The sequence below is a fragment of the Peromyscus maniculatus genome, chromosome 18 (assembly GCF_049852395.1).
Source record: "Peromyscus maniculatus bairdii isolate BWxNUB_F1_BW_parent chromosome 18, HU_Pman_BW_mat_3.1, whole genome shotgun sequence".
NCBI lineage: Eukaryota > Metazoa > Chordata > Mammalia > Rodentia > Cricetidae > Peromyscus > Peromyscus maniculatus.
In genome coordinates, this window is record NC_134869.1 from 50,737,069 (window position 1) to 50,760,002 (window position 22,934).

Sequence of the window (22,934 nt, forward strand, 5' to 3'; positions counted from 1 at the left end):
AGAGTTCTTCCATCTGTCATCCCATGTCTAATTTGTGAGCAGTGTTTTGGGGGGTGCTTTATCAATTGAATCATTTTTTAGTACTGCTACCTCAACCCCCATCTCTATTCCTCTCTCCTTCCATCTTAAAAATCTGATCATCTTTCGCTCCTTCTCCACTGGTCTAGGATGTCACCATTGCATGCCTCAAAATACTACAATGGCCTTCTAATAAGCCTTCCTGCTTCCACTCCTGTCTCCCATGAGCAGCTAGAGAGGTTAAAATGAAGAGCAAGTCCCATCCATGTTTCAGCTTCTCCCAGCCTGCAATAGCTTCCTTCATATTCAGAATTACATACATGGTCCGATCATGACCTGTAAACTCTACTGGACCTGTGTCCTTTCTTTTCCAACCTCATCCCTTGCCACTCTAGCTTTCTGGACACGGCAGACTTTATTCCATTGCCCCAGCAGGCCAAGTCTGTTCTGAACTCAGGGTACTTGCTGTTTGCTTTACTAAGTACTCCCTCCTTCAGATCACTAGGTAATGCCTCCTTCATTTGCAGGCACTAAATGCTACTGCCTATTAGAGGGCATCTTTGTGTTTCTTTTTAAATCTATGGCCGCCGTCTTTCCTTCCTTCCCTATCACTTTCTAGTTCTATCAATTCTCTTCACTGTGCTCACACCGTAGCCTGACATCACGTTAGACATCTGTTGTGTGTCTGAATCTATTGCCCCCAGTGGCCAACCATAGAAGCACAGAAGTATCTAGTCCTATATCCATATAGTGTGATATAGTATCCTTCACACCTATATCCATAGCATATGTCCATAGCATCAGGAACGTGCGAGGTGCCGGGTAGTTACATGTCAAATGACAATGAGGACCTCTCAGAATCAAAACTGAGAGGCGATCATCTTAGTGATTATGGACTTATGGAACAAGTAAAGGGTTGGCTGGGGAAGAGAGCAATCAGTGAGGTATGCATTGGTGGAGGAAATGGGATCAAGATGCAGTGGTTTATATTCCAAGCAGAGAGGGGGTAGCACCAGGGGCCATCCAGTTCCCGAAGGGAATAAAGAGACTGGCTGATGGCTGCAAAGTATTTGCACATAAATATAGAACAGGAAATCTTCGTTATAGATGTTTAAATCTTTATCAGCAATAGGTTTAGAAAGGCTTTTAAAGAATTTAAATATCTAAGTTATAGATAATATATTAGTGAATGAATTTGATCTTTATTCACTGACTCTGATCATGGGAAATAAATATGAACTGATTCTATACATCTTTTTACAAGGCTAATATCTCTTCATGGGACACGGTGATTAATTTCATAAACTCAGTGGAATCTAAAGGCTTTTCATTACTGCACAGTTTTAAAAAGATTAAAAAGTGCATAGTTACAGTGTCACCAGGTTTAGAAGGCATATTTAAAAGTCCATTGTGGCCTGTCGTATACCCACACTCAGTGCCTCTCTCAGTCCTCATCAGAGAAGTTGCTTCTTGCAGAGCGAATGGGAACTAAACAGAGACCCATAACTGGGCAGTGAGCAGAGAGTGAGAGACTCCGGAGCACTCAGTCCTAAATGGGACGTCTTCATCAGAGCCCTCCCCTCAAGGCTCAGGGGTCTACATGGAAGAGGAGACAGAAAGACTGCAAGACACAGAGGTGGTGGATGATTCCAGAGAAACAGTGTCTTCCAGAGACTGTGGCAACATGCACAGATAAAGTCCCAACATTAAGAATGGGAGTGAACATGGAATCCCGCCCCTAACCAAAAGGCCATTTGCCATGGAAACCTGCTGGTAAAGGGAAAACAAGTTTTCTCCAACAGAGTGTCACTGAACATATCAACACTCAGAGCAGCTGGCCAACAGAAAATGAACTCCATTTTTGTGCATGGGGTCGGGGGAAGGTCTTTTGTTTTCTTTTGTTTCATTTTTTTTGTCCTATTGTTTTTTTTGTTTTGTTTTATTGAGTGAAATGGGGAGGGGCGAAATCAGGAAGTTGGGTGGGCAGGGATGTGGGGAGGATCTGGGAGGAGTTGGTAGAGGAGACACATGATCAAAATATACTGCATGAGAAAAAATTCTATAGAAAAATGTCTATGTAGCCAATTTTAATTATTTTCCTTGATCTGGAAGCTCTGAAAATCACAAATACATGGAAGAATACTATTTAATAGTACAGTACTATATAACACAAAGTATACTATATTTAGTATATAATGTATATATGCTATAAAGCCTATAATTTATATAGTATATATGTAGTATATATTCATATATAGCATATAATTTATATACAATATATAATCTATATAGCATATATACTATATATCCCTAAATGTACAGGGATGCGTAGCTATATATATATCCAATATATTATATATATTTATCCCTATATATTATTTATTTATATATAAATTTTATATATAATATATGTATTATGTATAGTATATCCCTATATGTTATATTTGCTTCTTTAGTTCTTTTAGGCACTCAGTCACTCAGAGAAAGAATTACATGAGCCCCAGGATCCCAAGCTACTGCATATTATCCTATCTCTAGTAACAGCACCGATCACTGAGGACTGAGATGGACATGTGGCCTGGACAGACAGGACAAACCTTCATAGCCTCTCAGCACTTCAGAGAAGAGGTTTGGTTGGTCTCCAGAAGACAAAGTTTTTACATCTCATTATCAGCAAGGATTCTCTCCACCTTTATCAACCGCTCACCACGACTCTGGACAAAACTTACATTAATCTAGAGTTTATTCAAGCTTCCTACTTTCTAGACTTGTGAACATTGACAAGCAACTTTAGCTCCTAGAACATCAGTTTGGCCATCTCTGTAGAGGGCACTAAAAGTTACTCTGAGATATTGCATGGAAGAAGTGAAGTGAAGTGGGAAGAAATGAAGTGAGGTGGGAACACAGCATGTGATGAGTAGCAAGTACTTCTCTACTATGTATCTACCGCTTCCTGCCACCTATGTTCTCTGTCTCTGGATCAGGTTGGACTGTGGTCATTTCATCCCTTTATTCTCTATGCTTGGGGTTCACATTGTGCGGTGTCCTCTTTCTCGTTCAGAGTTTCTTTTCATCTTTAAGTGGAAGCCCCACAGGCATTCCATGTCCACGCAAATGACCTTTTCTGCACCATAAATCAGCTACCCACTTAGATACCCATAAAGTGCCGAGTATTAGGATACTCAAGGTCACTCTCAAGACTTGCATTCCAAGTCAGCGTCTCCCAAAATATGTGGTATAAAAACATTGGTGGATGCCACATGCTTTAGGGGGATGCATAAACCTTCATTTTAAACTGTTGGGTGGAAACTTATTTATAGTATAAAAATAAAATTGGCATCTCAAACTCAGATATTGAAGTGCAAGAGAAGATGAAGAAAAGAGTCAGTTCAAATGTCCTTGAAAAATTAGAGTAATTATAATAGAAGCAGAACCTGGCTACATAGCAAAGCTTGCCAATTGAGTACCTGAGATCCAGGAAGCTGGTCTGCCATATAAGGCTGATAGATAAATGTGGAGTAACTATGAGCCTCAGGGCTCAAATCTATAGTAAATTACGTAAACTGACTCTTCGCTCTCGTCACATGCTGGTCAAAAAAGACAGCTTTCACCTCTCCCGATTTTCTAAAGTCACTTCATTTTCAAGCCTGAACTGGAGGTCCCTCTAACTTGATGAAGGGGGATATTGATTTTCCTTCGCTCCAAGAGCTTTGGAGGGGAAAGAATTCCCTGTAGTTCTTAGACACACATCCCCGAGCTTTCTTGGACAGTGTTTCTCCGACACGGCGGGCTGTACTAGTGGTGGTCAGTGCCAATCCTTCTGACCCCTGAACATACCTAGAGCATGGCATTGCCAAACGCCATCACCCCTACAGCACAGGAGTCTCAGGACACGTTGTGGCAAAACAGGAAGTCACTACAAATAATCTTCCCTTGAATTGCATGCAGGGGGAAGAATCACTGGGAAATCACTTGCTGCATATGTACCACTTTGCTGTAGTTTAGCCCTGTTTATTTACTAGTAGGCATGAGAGACGTTCAAACACAAGAGGCTGGCATTTCTGAATTGCTAATGAAGGCTGCCAGCATTGGGCCCACAAATCAAACTGCTCATTTCACTCAGCAATACTTGAGATCTCAGTTTGTATCCCAGTCACACACAGCAAACTGGATCAGCTCTCCGGGAGAAATCTTGCCATTTGCCGGCCATAATAAGTCATGATTCTAGCCCGCAAGATTCTATTTATAAACTCGCGAATGTTTTTCCACACATTAGCCGTTTCTATACAGTAACAATGAAATGACTCATCTCCACCTTGTCAATTTTACACTGTTTCTCCAGGTGAGGGAGGGCTGCACAGATCTCTTCTGCTCAACAGAAACCAATGAGTCCAGGGAGAAAGCTCTGACCTTTAGAAATCTTTGGTTACAAAAAAAAAAAAAAAAAAGCCGGGCGGTGGTGGCGCACGCCTTTAATCCCAGCACTCGGGAGGCAGAGCCAGGCGGATCTCTGTGAGTTCGAGGCCAGCCTGGGCTACCAAGTGAGTTCCAGGAAAGGCGCAAAGCTACACAGAGAAACCCTGTCTCGAAAAACCAAAAAAAAAAAAAAAAAAAAAAAAAAAAAAAAAAAAAAAAAAAAAAAGAAATCTTTGGTTACTAGTTGATCTATATTTCATTCATTAAATCTGGGAGGTGATCTCCTTAGAAATGTCATATTTGGTGCACACTCAAGAGCAGTGTGGATATTTGCTGCAGACTAAAGGAATCAGCAGGCTAGGACAATAGAGGCTGTTGTACACTTTGGTAGGTGGTCAACTGTCATAGGACTCAGCCTTTGCAGAGTCAGCTGCCTAAGAGTCTTTGCTCATTTAATCATGTTATAAACACCAACTGAATACCCACTGCCTATACAGCCCTGTCCTGTTCACTAGAGATACCAAACAAAACAAATACACTACCTATCTTAGGTCACTTACATTTCCTTGAGGGACGGAGAGAGAAAATAGTAATAATACCTTTATCAATTAATTTCAGACAGTGCTAAGTACAATGGGGAAAGAAAATGAAAATCTGCAAGGGTAGAGTTGAGGATGGCTTTGCTGTCCACACTCTTGACCATCATCTTGATGCTTATTTAAGAATAAAGGAGCCATTTTTTAGCTAGCTTTGTAAACAGTCAGGGATGAAAGGCAGCACCTGCAGGACCAGCCCCTGTACGACATTTCCTACTTGGAGGGTTCAGCAGACTTCCATCTTCTATCTGGCAAGACTCCCTCTTCTCTTGGAGAGTTTCATCGATAGAACTAAAGAGCTGGAGTAGACCCAGGCTCTAAAATCCGAGCAAATAGCCTCTGCATGCCTGAGCACTGATACAGCTATAAAATCCTAGTGCCAATGTCACACTGGATATCTGCTGCAATAATGAAAATGTGGATCGATGAAGCATCAGAGGGTGTGAACAACAATGGCAGGAAAATGATAATAGAGACATAAAGACCTTCAACATTTTAAATTGTCCTCTCTCCATAACTCAACGTTGCCAGTTCTCCATGATGTTGAGGGCATGGCAATCTTTTCCCCTCAGATCTGTGACTTTTGAGTACACGTGGAGCCTTCCTGGGTGTATTCTAACAGCTCTCCTCGGTGCCTCTTGGGCAATGGGACACATTTTAGACTCTCAGCCTCATATTTAAATGTCCAGCTCAAATATCTGCATGTGACAACTAAGACAGACTGAAACTTGGTCACCGATGAACAAATCAATATCTTTTGTAATACTCTACAAAGGGAAAAAACACCTGCCACAACTTTTTGTGACCGAAATCTGGATGCAGATTTAAGACAATTTTTCTGGGTGCCCTGAAGTTTTCGGAAAGATAACAGAGGTGATATCTCATAGCTTGCCACATCTGTCCGTAGTACAGGGTTCCTTATAAAGACTATTACGACCAAGGAAAGATACCCTCTGTGAAAAGGGAGACAAGCCAAATCAACAGGACACCAACTCTAGGACTTGGAGTCTAGTACACTGTCCTATCTCTTCCCTTTACACACAATAGACAGATACGATTAAAAATATTTTCTTCAAGTAGGGAATACCACAAGCTATTTCCAAAGCTGTCAAAGCTAAAGTATGGACAGATTGTCACTGATGTGTATGACCCTTTAATCAGCCTAATTCCCCTTCACCAGTAATGTTCCAATTAAAGAGGTCTCAGATCTAAAGCCTTTTCATAAAGCTAGACATGTTGTATCTGATAGCTCAGAATACCTTTGAACTTGGAACTAATTTTATCTTTGAAATAAGATTAAAACCTTACTTCATCATCATCATCATCATCATCATCATTATTATTATTATTATTATTATTATTATTTTGCTTTTTCAAGACAGGCCTTCTCTTTGTAGCTCTGGCTGTCCTGGAACTCACTCTGTAGACCAGTCTGGTGTAGCTTGAGTTTTCCTGCCTGGCCCACAGTCAGGACAAATCCCTGTCACCACAAATCTCTGTCACCCGCCAGTCCCACAGCCACTCAGACCCAACCAAGTAAACACAGAGACTTATATTGGTTACAAACTATATGGGTGTTGCAGGCTTCTTGTTAACTGTTCTTATAGCTTAAATTAATCCATTTCCATAAATCTATACCTTGCCATGTGGCTCATGGCTTACCAGCATCTTCACATGCTGCTTGTCATGGCAGCGGCTGGCAGTGTCTCTCCTTCCTACGCCTTCCACTTCCCAGAATTCTCCTCTCTCCTTGTCTCACCTATACTTCCTGCTTGGCCACTGGCTAATCAGTGTTTTATTTATACAGAATGATATCCACAGCATCGGGCCTCGAACTCAGAGTTCAGACTGCCTCTGTTTCCCTGAGTGCTGGGATTAAAGATGTGCACCACACCCAGCTTATTATTTTTTTTAATAGAAGGTTATCCTTAAATTTATCCTCTAATGTCACAGGGCCAGTCATCATTTACTACCATCGCTAAAAATTAACAAAAGCTTGTGAAAATCAAAAAAAACTTTTTTGTTTTTAAATTTTATGCCACAATAGACATGATTAAAATGAGGAGTACCCAAATAATATTAATAATGCATTTTCTTTTATCCAAAGCAAATGCACTTTATTCCTAAGAGATTTTTAATACATTGCCTTTTTTTTTTTTGTGGGAGGGGAAGGAGGGGGATGAAAGGATTCAACGAAAGATACATATTTGACTTGTGATTATAAAGTAATTGCTATACTAATTTTGAGTTTATGTGGAGATACTGGGTTTTGAAGTAAATGAAAAGCAAATTACATTTCTGTTCAAACATTCAAAGTTACCCCTTTGGTACAGAGCTGCTAAGAGGTACTATCTGCTAGGTCATGAAAACAGTGCAGCCCCATTACAGAAACTTATATGGACTAGATCTGTATTTGTATAAAAACTTTCAAAGGCTTCAATTGTCATAAAACTTTTACAGACAATCTTAAGATGTCCTCCCCTACCTCATTCTCTCCTTCTGCCCATCAAAGAAAAGGCCAATAGGAATAGTTATCTTCAATCATCATTATGGAAGGCCGAGTGTACACCTTTGCAGGCAGACATGGAGCATTCTTGCTCTCTGAAGGGTTCTGCCTCCTTATGTTGTCTCACTCCACAGGAGCTGGTGAGGTTAGATAGCTCCGGGACAGCACCTGCCTGGGAGGTCTCTCTGCACCCAAAGATCAGAAGCTGTTTGATGAGCCAAGACTGTATTCTCATTGAGACACTGTTCTCTAAATATAGTTGCTCTGCTCTGAGGGTGGTAATCATACCTCCGGGGAAGTGAGATTGGAAGGTGAGCACAGGAGAGAGAGAGAGAGATAGAAAAGCTGCAAAATTGAATCCAGCTTAGTCCATAGACCACTCTGGGGTTTTCAGCAAATCGTGAACATGTGTTTGCCAGGCATCTTGCCATGTCTATTTTCCGCCCTGGACTGTGCAAAAGAAAAGACGGAGATGCATCATCAGGGGAACTGTCAAGATTTCTTGATGCTGGTTTTTACCTCTGAGGGACTTCTGGCTAAGGTTCTGGGGGCTGTACCCTTCATTTTTCCAAACAAGGGTTTACAGGTACTGGAAAGCGAGAGAGTAGAGCAGTCCCAGAATTCCAAGAGTGCTTAGTTAGTGGGGGAGGATTTTGGGAGAAGCTTGTTTTTTGTGGAAGCTAGCAGTAAGGAACCATCCACCATTTAGAGTCTCAGCCCTCTGGCTGCTGTATCTTTTTCTCTTGGATTGGTTTAAAGATAGAGAAGATTTTGAAGGCCCAATCCCTCTGGGCTCTGCTCTATGAAGGATGAGCAAAGAGAAGTTTCTTTGTGGCCAAATTCCATGAGAATAACACATGAAGCCTACCAAAAAAAACTTAATTCCAGTGACCTTGAATCACCCACAGTGGGAAGAACAAAAATTCTGCAATGAAGAATCACTTGTGGGTGTAAAAAAATAGTTATGATTTACCAATCTAACCCAATGGGTAATGTGACTCTAAGAAAATGTCTGTCCCCTCAAGTGAGTTACAATTTAGTATGAAAAATTAGAAAAATTCTTGGAAGGAAGTCATGGATCCTAGCCTATGGCACGTCGTCACTGTGACCACATGCCTAAGATAATGCCATGAGAGAGAGGAGGGCTATATTTTGACTTATAGCTTCCTTCAGAGGCCTTGGTCTGTGGTCATTTGGTTCCATTTGTAAGGTTGGTTCCCAAGGCACGGAAAATCAAGTATCTTACATTCTTATCAAATATGGAGCTATAGTGTCCTTCCCAGTGGGCAAGGGCAGTGGGATGTCTCTTACCTCTTTCTGGCCAAGAAATGCCAGGTACCAGCAAAGGTAAAGAAGTCAAGGAGGGGAATGATATAGAGCTGGCATTATTGACCTTCAAACACTGGCTGGGCACTTACTTATAGCCGTGAACACAGTTTAGAGATGGCTCCAATAGTTCTTCTAAATGTGACCAGCACTAAGAATGATGCTTTACAGAATGGAACAGAAATGTTCCAATGGCACTGGGTGTTGCCGACCAATTCTGTAATTTAAACTACTTCAGAATTTTCAAAGCAGCAGCATAAGGAGGTACAGCAGATGCATGTCTCTTTGTAAGCTATGGATTTTTCCTGATAACTCTAAAGCTTTAAATGAGGCTTAAATACAACCAAAGGCAACTCTGAAAACACCAAACAGAAACCATGAGCCAAGTTTCCCACAACTAGACGCATCTTGTTCTTATTCAAACGCAGCATTCCCCCATTCATCAAGCAATTGGCCAATCTATTCAACTTAATGTAGGAAACGCTGCTCCGTAACTCCATAACTGCCCAAATTACTCTCGTCTAAAGTCCTATAGTTTAGCTTTAGCTGTGCTTAATGAAATATATAAACACTTTAAATGGATCTTTAAATCCTATTAATGCTTCTAACCCAGCTCTTATGCACAGGTGCTCTCACAAATGGTTTTTTTAATTATCAAGTGGAGACAGTGTTTTGCATTTCCTTCCTTTTTTAATTTGACAATGTACATGCTTTTATGCCATCCTCAAAACCAAAGCTTCAAAGTACTGGTTTTGAGGCAGAACATTTTAATATATTTCTCACAAATGTTTTGTGTGAAAAATGTCACTCATTGTATTGCAAGAAACCGAACCATCTTCCTAAGGACTCAAAGCCCCTGAGTTTTACAAGAGTCCATACAACTGAAGCAAAACTAAATAGAAAGAGATGAGAAGAAAGGAGTTGTTTTGGGTCCACACACACCATCGACATATAGTTCTGCTCTGCCAGGCACTTCAGGGAAGAAACGGATGCTGTCATGAAATCTATTTTGCTGAAACCAGAGAGAAGACTAGCAAAGGACAGAGTTGTTATCAGTTCAAGACATTTTACAAAGGGTTTTGTGGTGTCAGGCTACAAGATGAATCCTCGGAGGTCAGCAAGGTTTCCTGACCCAGTTTCTGTCATTGTTTGTATGAGTTGTGTGGAATGCCATCCACGCTCTATGAGCAACATGGGTACCAGGTTGGAATTATTTAGGACCACCAAATAACAGGGTTCAATAATAAGTAAAACAGCTGAAATATCCATCAGTCTGGTCTAACCTGGGATGCTCTGTCTCCTCACAGCCAATGCTCCGTCAGGCGGCTTTGTCTGGCTGGCAGATTTAGTGTAGGGACTCTCATCTGCAACGGCATAATGAAGGGTTTGGTTAATTCCCATCCAGTTCCCAGCACAGTGAAGATCTGTCACGGATTGCAATCCTTCTTCCAGAGAGAGGTAGTGAGGGGTAGGAAGGAAGTGATGGTGACCTGAGCCCTACATTCGGGTGAGTTTTAGGATGAGTGGATGTTCTAAACGTCAGTTTCTTGAGAAAGAGAAACACAATTCTCAGGTAAAGATCGAAAGCTAAAATGTACATGGAGACATTTTTAAAATGATAAGAAGTGCGCTAATAGGCATGTCAATCCTTTGCCCATTGTCTACACCCACCAATAAGCAATGAGTAGGTGGAGCAGGAAGATAAAGATGAACCAAATGGCTCAGTGGACACAGAATAATCAGGTAGAAGAATGCAGGACAGGAGTGGAAATGCAGAATTGCAGATAAGCGGATGAAAGAACGTTAGTACCGCCAGAGAATAAGGACAGCAGTTAGTAGGCTCTTCTTGGGAACATGAACCAGCATTCAGGGTAAAGCAGAGGAGGGGGGTCATTCCAGAGGTCAGATTGGAGAGGCTGAGAAATGGAGACAGCTTGGCAAAAGAAGACAAGGATCGCAAAGAGCTGTTAAGTTCTTTCGAAGAATGAGTTAAAAAACAACCTGCCGTGCACTACAAAGAGCCACCGAGAAGACAGGGGGTCCGAAGCGCTGTACATTAGTGAGCATTAGGGAAGAGGCTGAGCAGTGGAAACAGGAGGTGCCAAGATCACGGAGGAGATGGAGCCACCAAATTATAAGTGAAGAGATTGGCTTAGGACGTCTTCTGAGTCGGAAACATGAGTGAGTGGTGACATGGGGAGGCTCACGTTAGTGTTAGCGTAGGAAGGAACGATGCTTCCAAGTTTGCACCAAAGCATCGGTGTGGTTAGTAAAGGAGATGGAAGGAGGAAGAAAACCTTAAGCATCTCAGGAACATGATTGATATGGCTTGAGAAAAAAAAAATCCTGTAAAATAATGACCCAGCACACTCAGTCAAGCTGCATGACACAGTGACACCTCATCCCACACTGGAACGTGTTTGTTAGAGCAGTCATTGTTGTAACTGGAAATCATTAAAGGATTAAAAGGCATCATATTGCACATGGCAAACTATTAAATGTAACAAGCATTTAATTCAGCAGCAAGGTTTATCATCTGAGGGCTGGGCCCATTAATTCTCGCAACTCGGTGGTGTGTGTTTCCACAGCAAAATGCTCATTTCTTCCCTAGGATGTATGTTTCCTGGAAACGATTCACGAATTCTCCATAAAACGAGCCGTGTCTTTATAAGCAACGACAAAAGGAAAGATTAACACTGCTGTAATGGCAATTAACTTGAAAAACGGCAGGCATGTCGTTTCATGTTCATATACCATTTATCACACAATTCTGTTCATTTTTCCCCCCAACCATAACAAAGCCATTGGCTTTAGGTACCGAAACAATCGACATCATTCACGTTTGTTCTGAGGTAGCATCTTACTTAGGTCTTAGATTCATCTCATTGCAAACACCGTGTTGAGGACAATTAAATATCATAAAACAAATCAAAGCATTCCATCATGAGAGGGACCATTTGTCCCACTACCCATTTTCACCCAGAGAGGCCAGCGAGGTGCCCACCTTGTTAGTTTAATAACCAGCCTTCGCTTCATGCAACCGTCATCCAAACCTGAAGAGGCGAGTCAGTTTCCCACATTGTTAATTTAATAACCAGACAGTCGCTTCCTACAACCTGGTTGTAGCTGGTTCTGTGCAAAAGTCTGAGCCTCACAAGACTGTTTCGATATTGTATTTCCTTTCCTTGGGCCACAACTTGGCAACTGCTCATTTATAAAGATGGAGCCCTGAGCCAAGTGATGTCCATTACACACCCAGGTTCAGGAACGGCAACCTAACTAAGGCTTCTTCAGTTATCAACTGGACAGCAATGGCCCTGGGCTGAATGCAGTGTCCGGGTTTTGTGAAGAGCACCAGAGCTTTTCCCAGGGGGACTCTTGGGTGACTTTCCTTTCATGCTCTGTTTGAAGGAGGAGACCATTTTTGACAAAAGAAATTCACTTAGTTTGTACTGTAGTCAACCTTGTTGACCTGTTTTCTCATTTATATTTGAAAGCTACTTCCTCGATTGAGGGCTAAGATCCTCCAGCAAAAAGGTTGAGACTGAACTATAGATGGCCACCTGACCAGCATCTACATTACCATTTGCTACCTACACCCATCCTCCCTCCCTCCCTCCCTCCCTCCCTCCCTCCCTCCCTCCCTCCCTCCCTCCCTCCCTCCCTCCCTCCCTCCTTCCCTCCCTCCATCAAGCATGTCCTTTCCAGGCATACCGGAAAGGAAATGAGTATCCGGAAGCCAAAAGCTGTGTTGGCCAAATAATCGTATGGGAAAAGTTCACTATCAGCGAAGAATAGCTTGCTAAAGACATCAGGGTGATGGCTGCAATGTCTGATGGGAATGAGGCTGGCAACACTTTGTCACGAGCCCTCTGGAGGGCTGAGCGGCAGAGAGGCCTGGTACAACTCAATGCCATTACTAAGAGACTTCACGAGAAGCTGGCTCTTCATGTTCGGTGCACCAGAGGTACCACAGGTCCTCAGCTACCCAACCCAGAATGGACCCCGGCTCTCTTGAGGGGATTTAGTACAACTCAGCTCTTGACTCAAACTTTGTCTGCAAATGGAAATTGACAAAAGGCACAGGACCATCAGTAGTCAATACTCCACCGTAAGACACCAAAGAGCAAGAAAGACAGGGTATATTTTGTCTTAATCTATTTTACTTTTTAATAAAAAGAGTAAAATATTTAATATATTATTTTTATGTGTCTAGTTGTTTTTCTTGCATGTATAGTTGCACATCATGTGTGTGCCTGTCTAGTGCCTGAGGAGGCCTGAGGAGGGCATCGGAGCCCCTGGGATTGGAGTCGCAGATAGTTGTGAACTGCCATGTGAGTGCTGGGAACTGAACCTGGGTTTTCTGGAAGAGCAACAAGCATTCTTAACTGCTGATCCAACTCTCCAGCCCCTTATTTTAATTTTAACTATGCGTGTGTGTGTGTGTGTGTGTGTGTGTGTGTGTGTGTGTGTGTGTGTGTGTGTGTGGTGTCTGTGTGTATTTGTGCACAAGTGCAGTTCCCCACACAAACCAAAAGAGGTTTGAATCTCCTGGAACTGGAATTACAGACAGACATGAGTCACCTGATGTGGGTGCTGGAAACTGAGCCCCAGCTTCTCTACAAAAGCTTTGTGTTCTTGCCAAGTGGTGGTGGTAGCGGTGGTGGCAGCGGCGCCACGCCTTTAATCCCAGTACTCGGGAGGCAGAGGCAGGCAGATCTTTGTGAGTTTGAGGCCAGCCTGGGCTACAGAGTGAGTTCCAGGAAAGGCACCAAAGCTACACAGAGAAACCCTGTCTTGGGGGAAAAAAAAAAAAAAAGCTGCTCTCCTAACTGCTGAGCTATCTCTCCAGCTTGTAAATTTTAAATCCTTTACGCGAAAGCATGGGAACCAACAGAGGTTTCTGTTACACTTTCTCCCTTGTGTCTTTTAAGCTGATTTGTATATTTAGCCATAGAACTTCATACTTATATAGCAATGTAGACTGCTTTTTAAATGTTATGGTTAATACTGAAGCCCAGAGGGATTTGTAAACGGAAACACCCTGAAAGTGAGCCTAGACTGAACTTCTTAATTTTCTTATTTCCAGACTTGAAAGATCTTAGTTCCTCTTGGATAGACAAAATTTTACAGGCCCATAACGAGCCTGCATGCTGTTGTGGCAGGCAAGGATGTGATGTGTCTTGGCACACAAAGCCAACAGATACTGTGTGGTGTGGGTACCTCCCATGGGAAAGCCTGGGAAGTGTGTCATCCTTTCCTCCTGTGAAAACATGAACACGTTATTCTCTCTTCTCATCTGATTGTATAAAGTGATGAAGAATAAAATGATATGATAGAACTAAATCATAGGCTCAGCTTTACATTTAAAATGTGTGTATATGTGTATGTGTGTGTATGCACACACACGTACCATGTACGTGTGGGTGCCCATAGAGGCCACAAGAGGGCACCAGATCTCCTAGAGGTAGAATTACAAGTGGTGTGAGCTCCCTGACATGGGAGCTGGGAACCAAACTCTGTTCCATTGCAGGAGGAATAGGTTCTCTTTGCTGCTGACCCATTTCTTGAGCCCCCCAGCTTTACCTTTGGATCATAAAAATCTAAAAGGGATGCCAATATAATTCCTTGCTCCCCAGTATGGTCCTAAAAGAGCCTTTGGATTTCTTTTAAGAAAAACATTAATATTTTCACTTTGTTTCATTATGGAGTCAACTTTCATATGTAGAAAAGAATTAAACATAGATCAAATAATAAAATATCTGAGTGCATAACATTTCTAGAACAGTACAGCATATGCAATAGGCATTCAGTAATATTTTGCTGATAGACTACAGTATTATGAACAAGTATATAAGCATATTCCCACCCACCTTTTTTTTTCTTTCTCCTAGTTTTTATTTTGGTGGGAGGCTCTAGGTTTATAGACTATCCCTGTTAAAGTTACATTATAACCTAACAACTATTAACTGACAACCTAATGACAGTCTAAACTATTGTTTCATTTTGTGGTTGGTACCATGGCATGTTAGAAATATGTAACTATTTATAAAACTGGTATTAAATATATATTTTCTTTCACATTTATTCATATTTTGGGGGACAATTTGTCAAACAATATTTATTTGTTAACTGATGTACTTATTGAAACAAGGTCTCTTGTAGCCCACATTGCTTTTGCATTTGCTAGGTAATTAAGATGGCTTTGAACTCTTGGTCTTTCTGCTCTACCATCTGAGTCCTGGGGTTACAGATATGTGTGGTGATATTTTAATTGTGCTGAAATGTGATTTTATTTGTATGTTAATAAGTAAAAGTTTGCCTGGAGATCAGAGGTCACATAGTGAGGTCATATAGTGAGCCATAAGCAGAGTTAGGCGGTGGTAGCCCACACCTTTAATCCAATCCCATGGCATACAGTTTATACGCAATATAAGTCTCTGTGTGTTTATTTGGGTCTGAGCAGCTGCGGGCCCAAGAGGGACTGGAGAAAACTCCAACTACAGATGTGCTGCACCACACCCAGATAACAATCTTTAAAATCACTCCTTTGAATAAGAGTTCTGACTTTCAAGTCACACTCAACTTTGTCATCGATAGTAGATCTCATTAACAAGGGACCCACTCAAAAGTCACCTCGGAGGCCAGACATGCCACTGCTGGTGAGCCACTCTCTGCTCATTGTAACAGAAGCTAAAAGTGACAATAAATATGATCTAGGGTGTCAGAACAGCCAGCCTTCTCTAATGGCATCTCTGTAGCTAATCCCTGTTACGCACAATGGTCTCTCACACTGTCATAGGGATTTGAATATTGGTGATAACCAAGAACAACAAGGTCATTTGAGAGTCAGGGAGGCTGGGGATATGCCCTCTGTTGACACAGAGGATAAACATGTTGACAGCAGTTCAGAAGGGGCTTAGTTAAGTATACACTTACGAGGACACAAAGCAGGGTCGGGAAACCATCTGTGCCCCATGTAGTAGCCACAGTTACTATTGCTGTGATCAAACACCACGACAAAAACAATTTGGGGAGGAAAAGGTTTATCTAGCTTATGCTTCCATATCGCTGTTCATCATCGAAAGAAGTCAGGACAGGAACTCAAAACAGAGCAGGAACCTGGAGGCAGGAGCTGATGCAGAGGCCATGGAGGGAGGTTGCTGACTGGCTTGCTCCCCGTGGCATGTTCAGCCTGCTTTCTTATAGAACCCAGGACCACCAGTCCAGGGGTGGCACCGCCCACAATGGACTGGGCCCTCCCACACTGGTCACTAAATAAGACAATGCCTGCTTACCATCTGATCATATGGAGGTATTTTCTTAAGTAATGTCCCCCTCTCTGAGATGTCCTCACCTGTGTCAAGTTGACAGGACACTAGCCAGCACACCTCACCTGCCCCTATTTGGCCAGAGTATTCACATACAAAGCACAGGAAGCAGGAACCAGTTCATCTGGTTGAATCGCTTCTTCCAAGTGAAGCTGTGGTCCATCAACTTGAAAAGTAAGTAGGAGTCCTCTAAGGAGGAAGGCCCCACTGTGCATCACAAAGCCTACACTGGAGCTGGGAGGAGCCCACGGTGGGGAGGAAACTCAGATCCCTCACATTGTCATATCCTTCAAGGATTGCCTGGCATCCAACGAAAACCATTCCTAGGATCCGGGCTCCTCAGAACTGGATATGACCATGGTTCAGGACGGCTCTGGCTGTCTTCAGGGTTTTGCTGAAGAAAATAAAATTTAATTGCCTTTGGCTGCGTCTAATCAGCCCATGCTAAACAATTCCTCGCAACTAATTATGCACAATCGAGGCACCTGCTAAGCCAGCAGATCCCCGAACTTCTTGATTAGGGGGGAAAAAAAAGATATTTGGTGCACTTAAACATTATGACCATTTCCCAGCAGTGGGAGACAGGCATCTCATGAGACAAGGCTCATGCATGCCATTACTGACGCAGAAGAAAACATTGCTTTCCACAGAGGCACACAATGAAACCCACTGCGAAGGAAGTAATCTGTCCCCTGAATCCAATTAACGCCAGTGAATTTTAGTGCCTACTACGTGCAAACTAAGAATGGAAGAGAATAAAAGATAATGGAAGTATAGGAAGAGTGGCATTTGCAGAGTTCTTTTCACTTCGTAGGTTCCACTCCCCAAGTGGAACACGGTGCTTGATTCTCCTTAGGGGGAAGCTAAGCCTGTGCTTAGGGGAACTGGTAGAGATGGGACATGGGAAGAAAGGGAGATCCACCATAATGGCCTGAAAAAGAACCTTGCCATTGGGGGTGGGGGTTAAGCTTTTGCCTACATGTAATGTTTTCAGAGCTCTGGTTCTGCAGATCTCACCCTTGCTCCGCAAGACCATATTCATGGTTGTTTCTTTCTTGCCTCCATCTTTCAATTCAGTGGACTGCAATGGTGGTTTGATGAGATCCTCGGACTTTTAAGCGAGATTTCCTGGAAAATAACTTTGAAAAGGTCTTGGTGGCAGAATTATCTTATGCCTTTCTCTTCTCGTTAAGGCAATGTGTATGGTGAACCCATAGAAGTTCAAGCTCAAAGAGGCAACCACATACTTCTCTTCAATTCTCAGTCATTCAGCATTCCCAGTTAAAGGAATCCTGTTTTGAGTAGGAGAGCAAGGAAAGAGATAAATGAGACACCATGGAAATAGGGAGAAGCAGAGTGCTAGGGAGGTTCCCAGGAATCCACAAGGATGACCCCACCATAGACTACTAGCAATTGTTGAGAGGGTGCCTGAGCTGACCTACTCTGGTGATCGGATGACTGAACACCCTAACTATCACCATAGGACTCTCATCCAGTGACTGAAGGAAGCAGATGCAGAAATCCACAGCAGGGTCCCAGGCAGAGCTCCAGGAGTCCAATCAATGAAAGAGAGGAGGGATTCTATGAGCAAGAGATATTGAGACCATGATTGGAAAAAGTACAGAGACAACTAGCCAAACTAGTGGAAACATGAACTGTGGACCAATAGCTGAGGAGCCCCCATGGTACTGGACTAGACCCTCTGGATAAGTGAGACAGTTGTTTAGCTTGAACTGTTTAGGGGGCCCCCAGGCAGTGGCATGGGGACCTGTCCCTAGTGCATGAGCCAACTTTTTGGAGCCTAGTGCCTATAGTAGGACACTTTGCACAGCCTTGGTGCAGGGAAGAGGGGCTTGGATCTGCCTCAACTGAATGTACCAGACTCTGTTGACTCCCCATGGGAGACCTTGCCTTGGAGGAGGTGGGTTGGGGTGGGGGAGGCTTGGGGGGTGAGAGGAGGGAGGACAGGGGAATCTATGGTTGGTATGTAAAATGAATAGAAAAATCTCTTAATTAAAAAGAAAAGAATTCTGTTTTGCTTGGGATAAGTCAAAGCTACACCATACATCTTCCCATGGGTAGAACACTCTGCAGCTTCCTTAGTTTACACAGGTTTCAGCAATCTTGCTTAGGCATGTGGAGACTACAGCCAAGGATACCTACTGGCAATATACCACTAAAAAATGAGTTAATTGCATCTCCTTCACTAACTTGATTAAGCCGACCACACAGCTAGTTTGAAAGCAGAAGGGAACAGTGATGAGATGAATTTGGTGGTATGAGGTGAGGTAGAATTCTGCTCCATCATGGTCTCTCTCCTATTAAAAAAAGATTTTCTTGCTCCATCCACCGCCTCTCTCATTATTTATTTCACATCTGCATGACATTAACGTCCATCCTGATCCTGCAGGTTTCATTAGAGTTTTGTAATTCAGAGACAGATGTGCTTTATGGTCTTATGGGACTAAGGTTGATACTTTTAGACATAAAAGTCTCCAAACAGCACAGCTTCATCTTAAAAACAAAGGTACCACAGGACAGGGAAAAGCCAATGAGGCCTCAATACTACACAAAGAATTACAGGCAAATGAATAAACCTAGAAGCAGGAGAGGACGATCCTTCCCAGGGAAGAGCACACCAATTGGGTGTCCTGTGCCAAATGCTACCTGAAAATATACAGATAGCATTATATGGACTCAACAGGTTATGTTTAGGATCATATGCAGATACATCACACACACACACACACACACAAGCATGCATGATATAACATTCAGTGAAAAAAGAGGCCATGAATTTGAAGGAGAACAGAAAAGAGTATGAGTGAGGGCTTAGAGGGAGAAAGGAAAGGGAGAAATGGTATAATTTAATAATAATCTCAAGATTAAAAAATATTCAAAACAAAAAAGTGGTGTGATAAATTCTTCACAATGATAGGATGTCATACAGGTTATGTTACTCTTAACCACATAGCCACTTGTATGGTTTAATGTGACATATGTCCCACCTGCTCACACACTGGGGAATTGATTGTTAGTTTCCTGGCTATTGGGAAATGACTGGATCCTGAGAACTCTGACCTAATCATTAGAGTAATCCTTTGCTAAGTTCTTATGATGGCAGCATGATTGTAAAGAGATGAAAAACAGAAAGTGTGGCCTAATTAGAAGAAGGTGGTTACTGGGAGCATGGTATCTTTTCCTGTTCCATCTCTTGCTTCCTGACAGCCATAAAGTGAGCTGCTTTGCTCCACCTTTGTGCTCCACCACAAAGCTATTGTGGTGTTCTGCCCAAGCACATAGGACCACATACAATATACTAAAATCATGAACCCAAATCAGCATTTCCTCCATTGAAATGGTTTCTCCCAAGTATTTGTTACGCCAAAGCTAACACTACTTCAGCAATTAAGTTTTGCAACTAAAAACAATGTCAACTACGCATGTCCTATTGCTATAGGTCTACCTTTCAAGACCAATATTCTCCTTTCCTGTTCTGTTTTCTAACTCTTTACATCTTAAAATGAGGCTCATAGGCAACCTTCATGAGCAAACTACTAGAAGACTGTCCAAAGGGGAGAACTCCAGACTCCATCAACCTATGAAATCAGAGTGTGTAACCAGAGCTCCAGGTGATAGGTTTGCTAACGTCTGGAAAGCTCTGCTCTACTGGTATGCCCAACATCAACTAACTGTACAGGTAGCAAGGAGTCACCTAATGATGTCCATAAAAACCTACAAAGGAGTTAGTAAACTGGTATTGGTAACCTGCAGAAGCCTTTCTAGGCCTCAAGGATGGTGACTATCAGATTGGTTATAGAACTAAGTCTACAAATGAAGGCGAGACCTCCTAACATTCTAGATTTGAGTGGATTCTGCTATCACTTGATCTACTTTAAACCTTTCCAAAGTCCTAGAGTGGTTGAATTATAGGAGTGGGAATTGCCAGGGGGATTATAATAATAATGAATAATAATAAATATTTCTGTGGTGAGAGTAGTAGCATTGAGTTACTATTCCCTATCTAATAAAGGAACAATGAACATGGAAATTCAGTCCTGTTTATGATAGGGACACATGGCAAAAAGCTTCCACCACACTGACTCCTTCATCTCTTGTCCTTTCCTGCATAGTCACATCACTATTATCTTAGATATGGGAAGGTCTCCAACATACATCCTAATCTCAGAATGGCATACATGGACAGAGAAGACCCTTGTGGTTCTGGACATCTGGTAGACCTCGTGGACCTGGTCTGTGGTAATTCTGCTCCTTGATGTTTGCAGGCCTTTTGGTAGAGGAGCCTCTCTAGCCAGGTTAATTTGTAAATCCTCTCTAAAATTAATGAGCATGAAATTGCATATTTTCTGCCTCTGGCATTCTCACTACTAATGTGTTTGAGCCACAACCGAGAACTCCCTGCTTCTTAACTCTCCAGTAAGGAGAGAAGAACCGCAGTTGTCCCTTTGCAGACCTGTCTCTTCAAAGAATCAACATTTCTAGAGGGCTGGACTCTTTCCCATGAGACCCATTTTCTTTAATATATCAGTTCTTTCTTTAATATCTTAAATTCAGTACATAGTCCCTGTCCTTTGCATGTAGGAAGGACTATATACTTTAAACCTTGGACTTATGTGTTAGATGATTCCAGATGACATGCTCATGATTTCCCACAGTTAAATGAATACTCATGGAGTCAATAGACTTACATTAGAATGGTAAGTGGATGGAAAATATGAATTGCCTCAGGGTAGCTAGTGTGGGCTAGTTAAAACTGCATTTTAAATCTATGTTTAAGAAGTACACCCCTCTTTAGGAAAAGATTCATTTATATTAGGATTCATTTATATTGATACAAACAGGCTTGGCCCAGCTGGTGAATGACTCAGTAGGTAAAGGTCTTACTGCCAAGCCTGACAACCTAAGTTTGATGTCTGGAACCCCACATGCACATATGGCAGGTGCCCTTCCCCAAAAAATAAGTAAATAAATTTAATTAAAAAAAATATAAAAACACCAAGCACTCACTGTATGCCAGCACAAATCTAAGACCTTTGTGTGAAATTGGATTTTTTTTTTTTTTGGTCTCGAGAACTCAATTCAGTTTCAAATTGCAAAATACATAAATTCCTTTTTTACCAAAGAAACGCTAGGCATAAGGGATAACTTGCCATCATTTATCCTAAACTGTGTATTCCTTAGTGACTTTGACAGGAAGCTACTCTTACAGCAATCCTGGGGAAGTGTGGGTATATTCAATGCCCGATCCTGCCAGCACTCAGTATTTTTATCAATGCTCACAACAATGGGTTACTACTGGCACAGCTGCAGTGCTGGACGTGTGATGACATGGACGGAGGTTACACAGATGACATGTTCTGCCCAAATTCACAGTGAGGCAAAGAGCGGAAACAAGGCTTTTTACATTCATGGCTTGTGGATCCCGCTTTTAAACATGATGATATGCTGTTTCACATACGTTCACATACTTTTTTGGGGGCGGGGAGTTCTTCCCGTGTGAATGAAGAGATGCACACCTTCACATGGCAGCAACCGCTGTGAGTACTGTGTGACACTAAGTGTCACAGGCATGGGCACCCGGAACAGTGTTTGATGATCTCCTGAAATCTCGATTTTAGGGGGAAAAAAAAGTCACCTCGCTAAATTTTTGGATCTCACATCTTTGTCATAAAGTCCTGATTTAATTTAAAAAGAGTCAAGGATCTTTCCAGGACCATAAAGAAATCTCTTGAAAGAATACCTTTCAGCCGAGAGGATAAAGGAGTTGTAGGAGAGGAAACCTGTCTGGATTTATACCCCCTGCCCTGCGTCAGCTGTTATCTACTGACTGAGCATTTATGAACTCTTCCCCACAAATGGTTTATCATCTTGAAGTGAATAAACATGGGGGCACCCTCTTTCCTCCTCTATTATTCTAGATGTTGCCTGTAGCCTATTGACTACAGTATTTCAAACCTCTCACAAGGGCTCCTGAAGCCAGAGGTGTGAATGAATCTCAGGCCAGGTGACATCTACCAATGGCATGAATAGTGCGGTCACAGGGAGATTTGGTCTGCCCACTCTCTCCTTTGGCTCTCCAAGCTAATCTCAAGAGCTGGGACCAGAGCAGGAGGACTGTAGCTGAGCCTAAGATTCAGGAGCTGTGCATGCAGCTGAGCCACTGAGCAGACTACCCTGCTCGTCACTGGACAACAATGTCACAGAGATCTTTAACACTGAAGGTGGTTCACACCATGGTCATTTTACCCCAAATTGTCATCTCTCTCAGGTTTGGAAAATTTCAGGACCCATTTCTGAATTTACTTTTATTTTTAAAGATTTTTTTAAAAAATAATTTTATGATATGGAGCTAGAGAGATGAATCTGCTACTCTTACAGAGGACCAGAGTTCATTGTCAGCATCCACATGGTGGATTACAACTGTCCATAACTCCAGTTCCAGGGGATCTGACACCCTCTTCGGGTTCCTTGGGCACCAGGCACACACATGATGCCTTTACAGACATGTAGGCAAAATACTCATGCACATAAAATAAGTCAATCTTAAAAAAAATCCAAAAATGTGATCCTAGTTTCTCAGTGACGGTCTGAGTCACTGTATAGTACTTCAGAACAAGCATCTGCTTGCCCAGAACCAGGGACTAGGGCAGAAATCACAGTAAATGCCCTGAGCATGATGCGGCTCACACACTGAATGGAGTTGTCACATATTTTCTTTGC

The 22,934-nt window shown here is 42.3% G+C and overlaps 1 protein-coding gene across 13 annotated transcripts in view; it reads right to left on the minus strand.

Moving 5' to 3' along the window:
* Grip1 (glutamate receptor interacting protein 1) overlaps positions 1-22,934 on the minus strand; it is a 667,949-nt gene that overhangs the window by 195,535 nt on the left and 449,480 nt on the right. For 12 of the 13 annotated variants that reach the window (XM_076554188.1, XM_076554182.1, XM_076554183.1 and 9 more), the window contains one exon: positions 10,146-10,226. The exons of the other annotated variant lie outside the window; for it this stretch is intronic. In XM_076554188.1, coding sequence (XP_076410303.1) covers positions 10,146-10,226 — 81 coding nt within the window. The remainder of the gene's footprint in view (positions 1-10,145; positions 10,227-22,934) is intronic. 13 annotated transcript variants of the gene reach the window in all.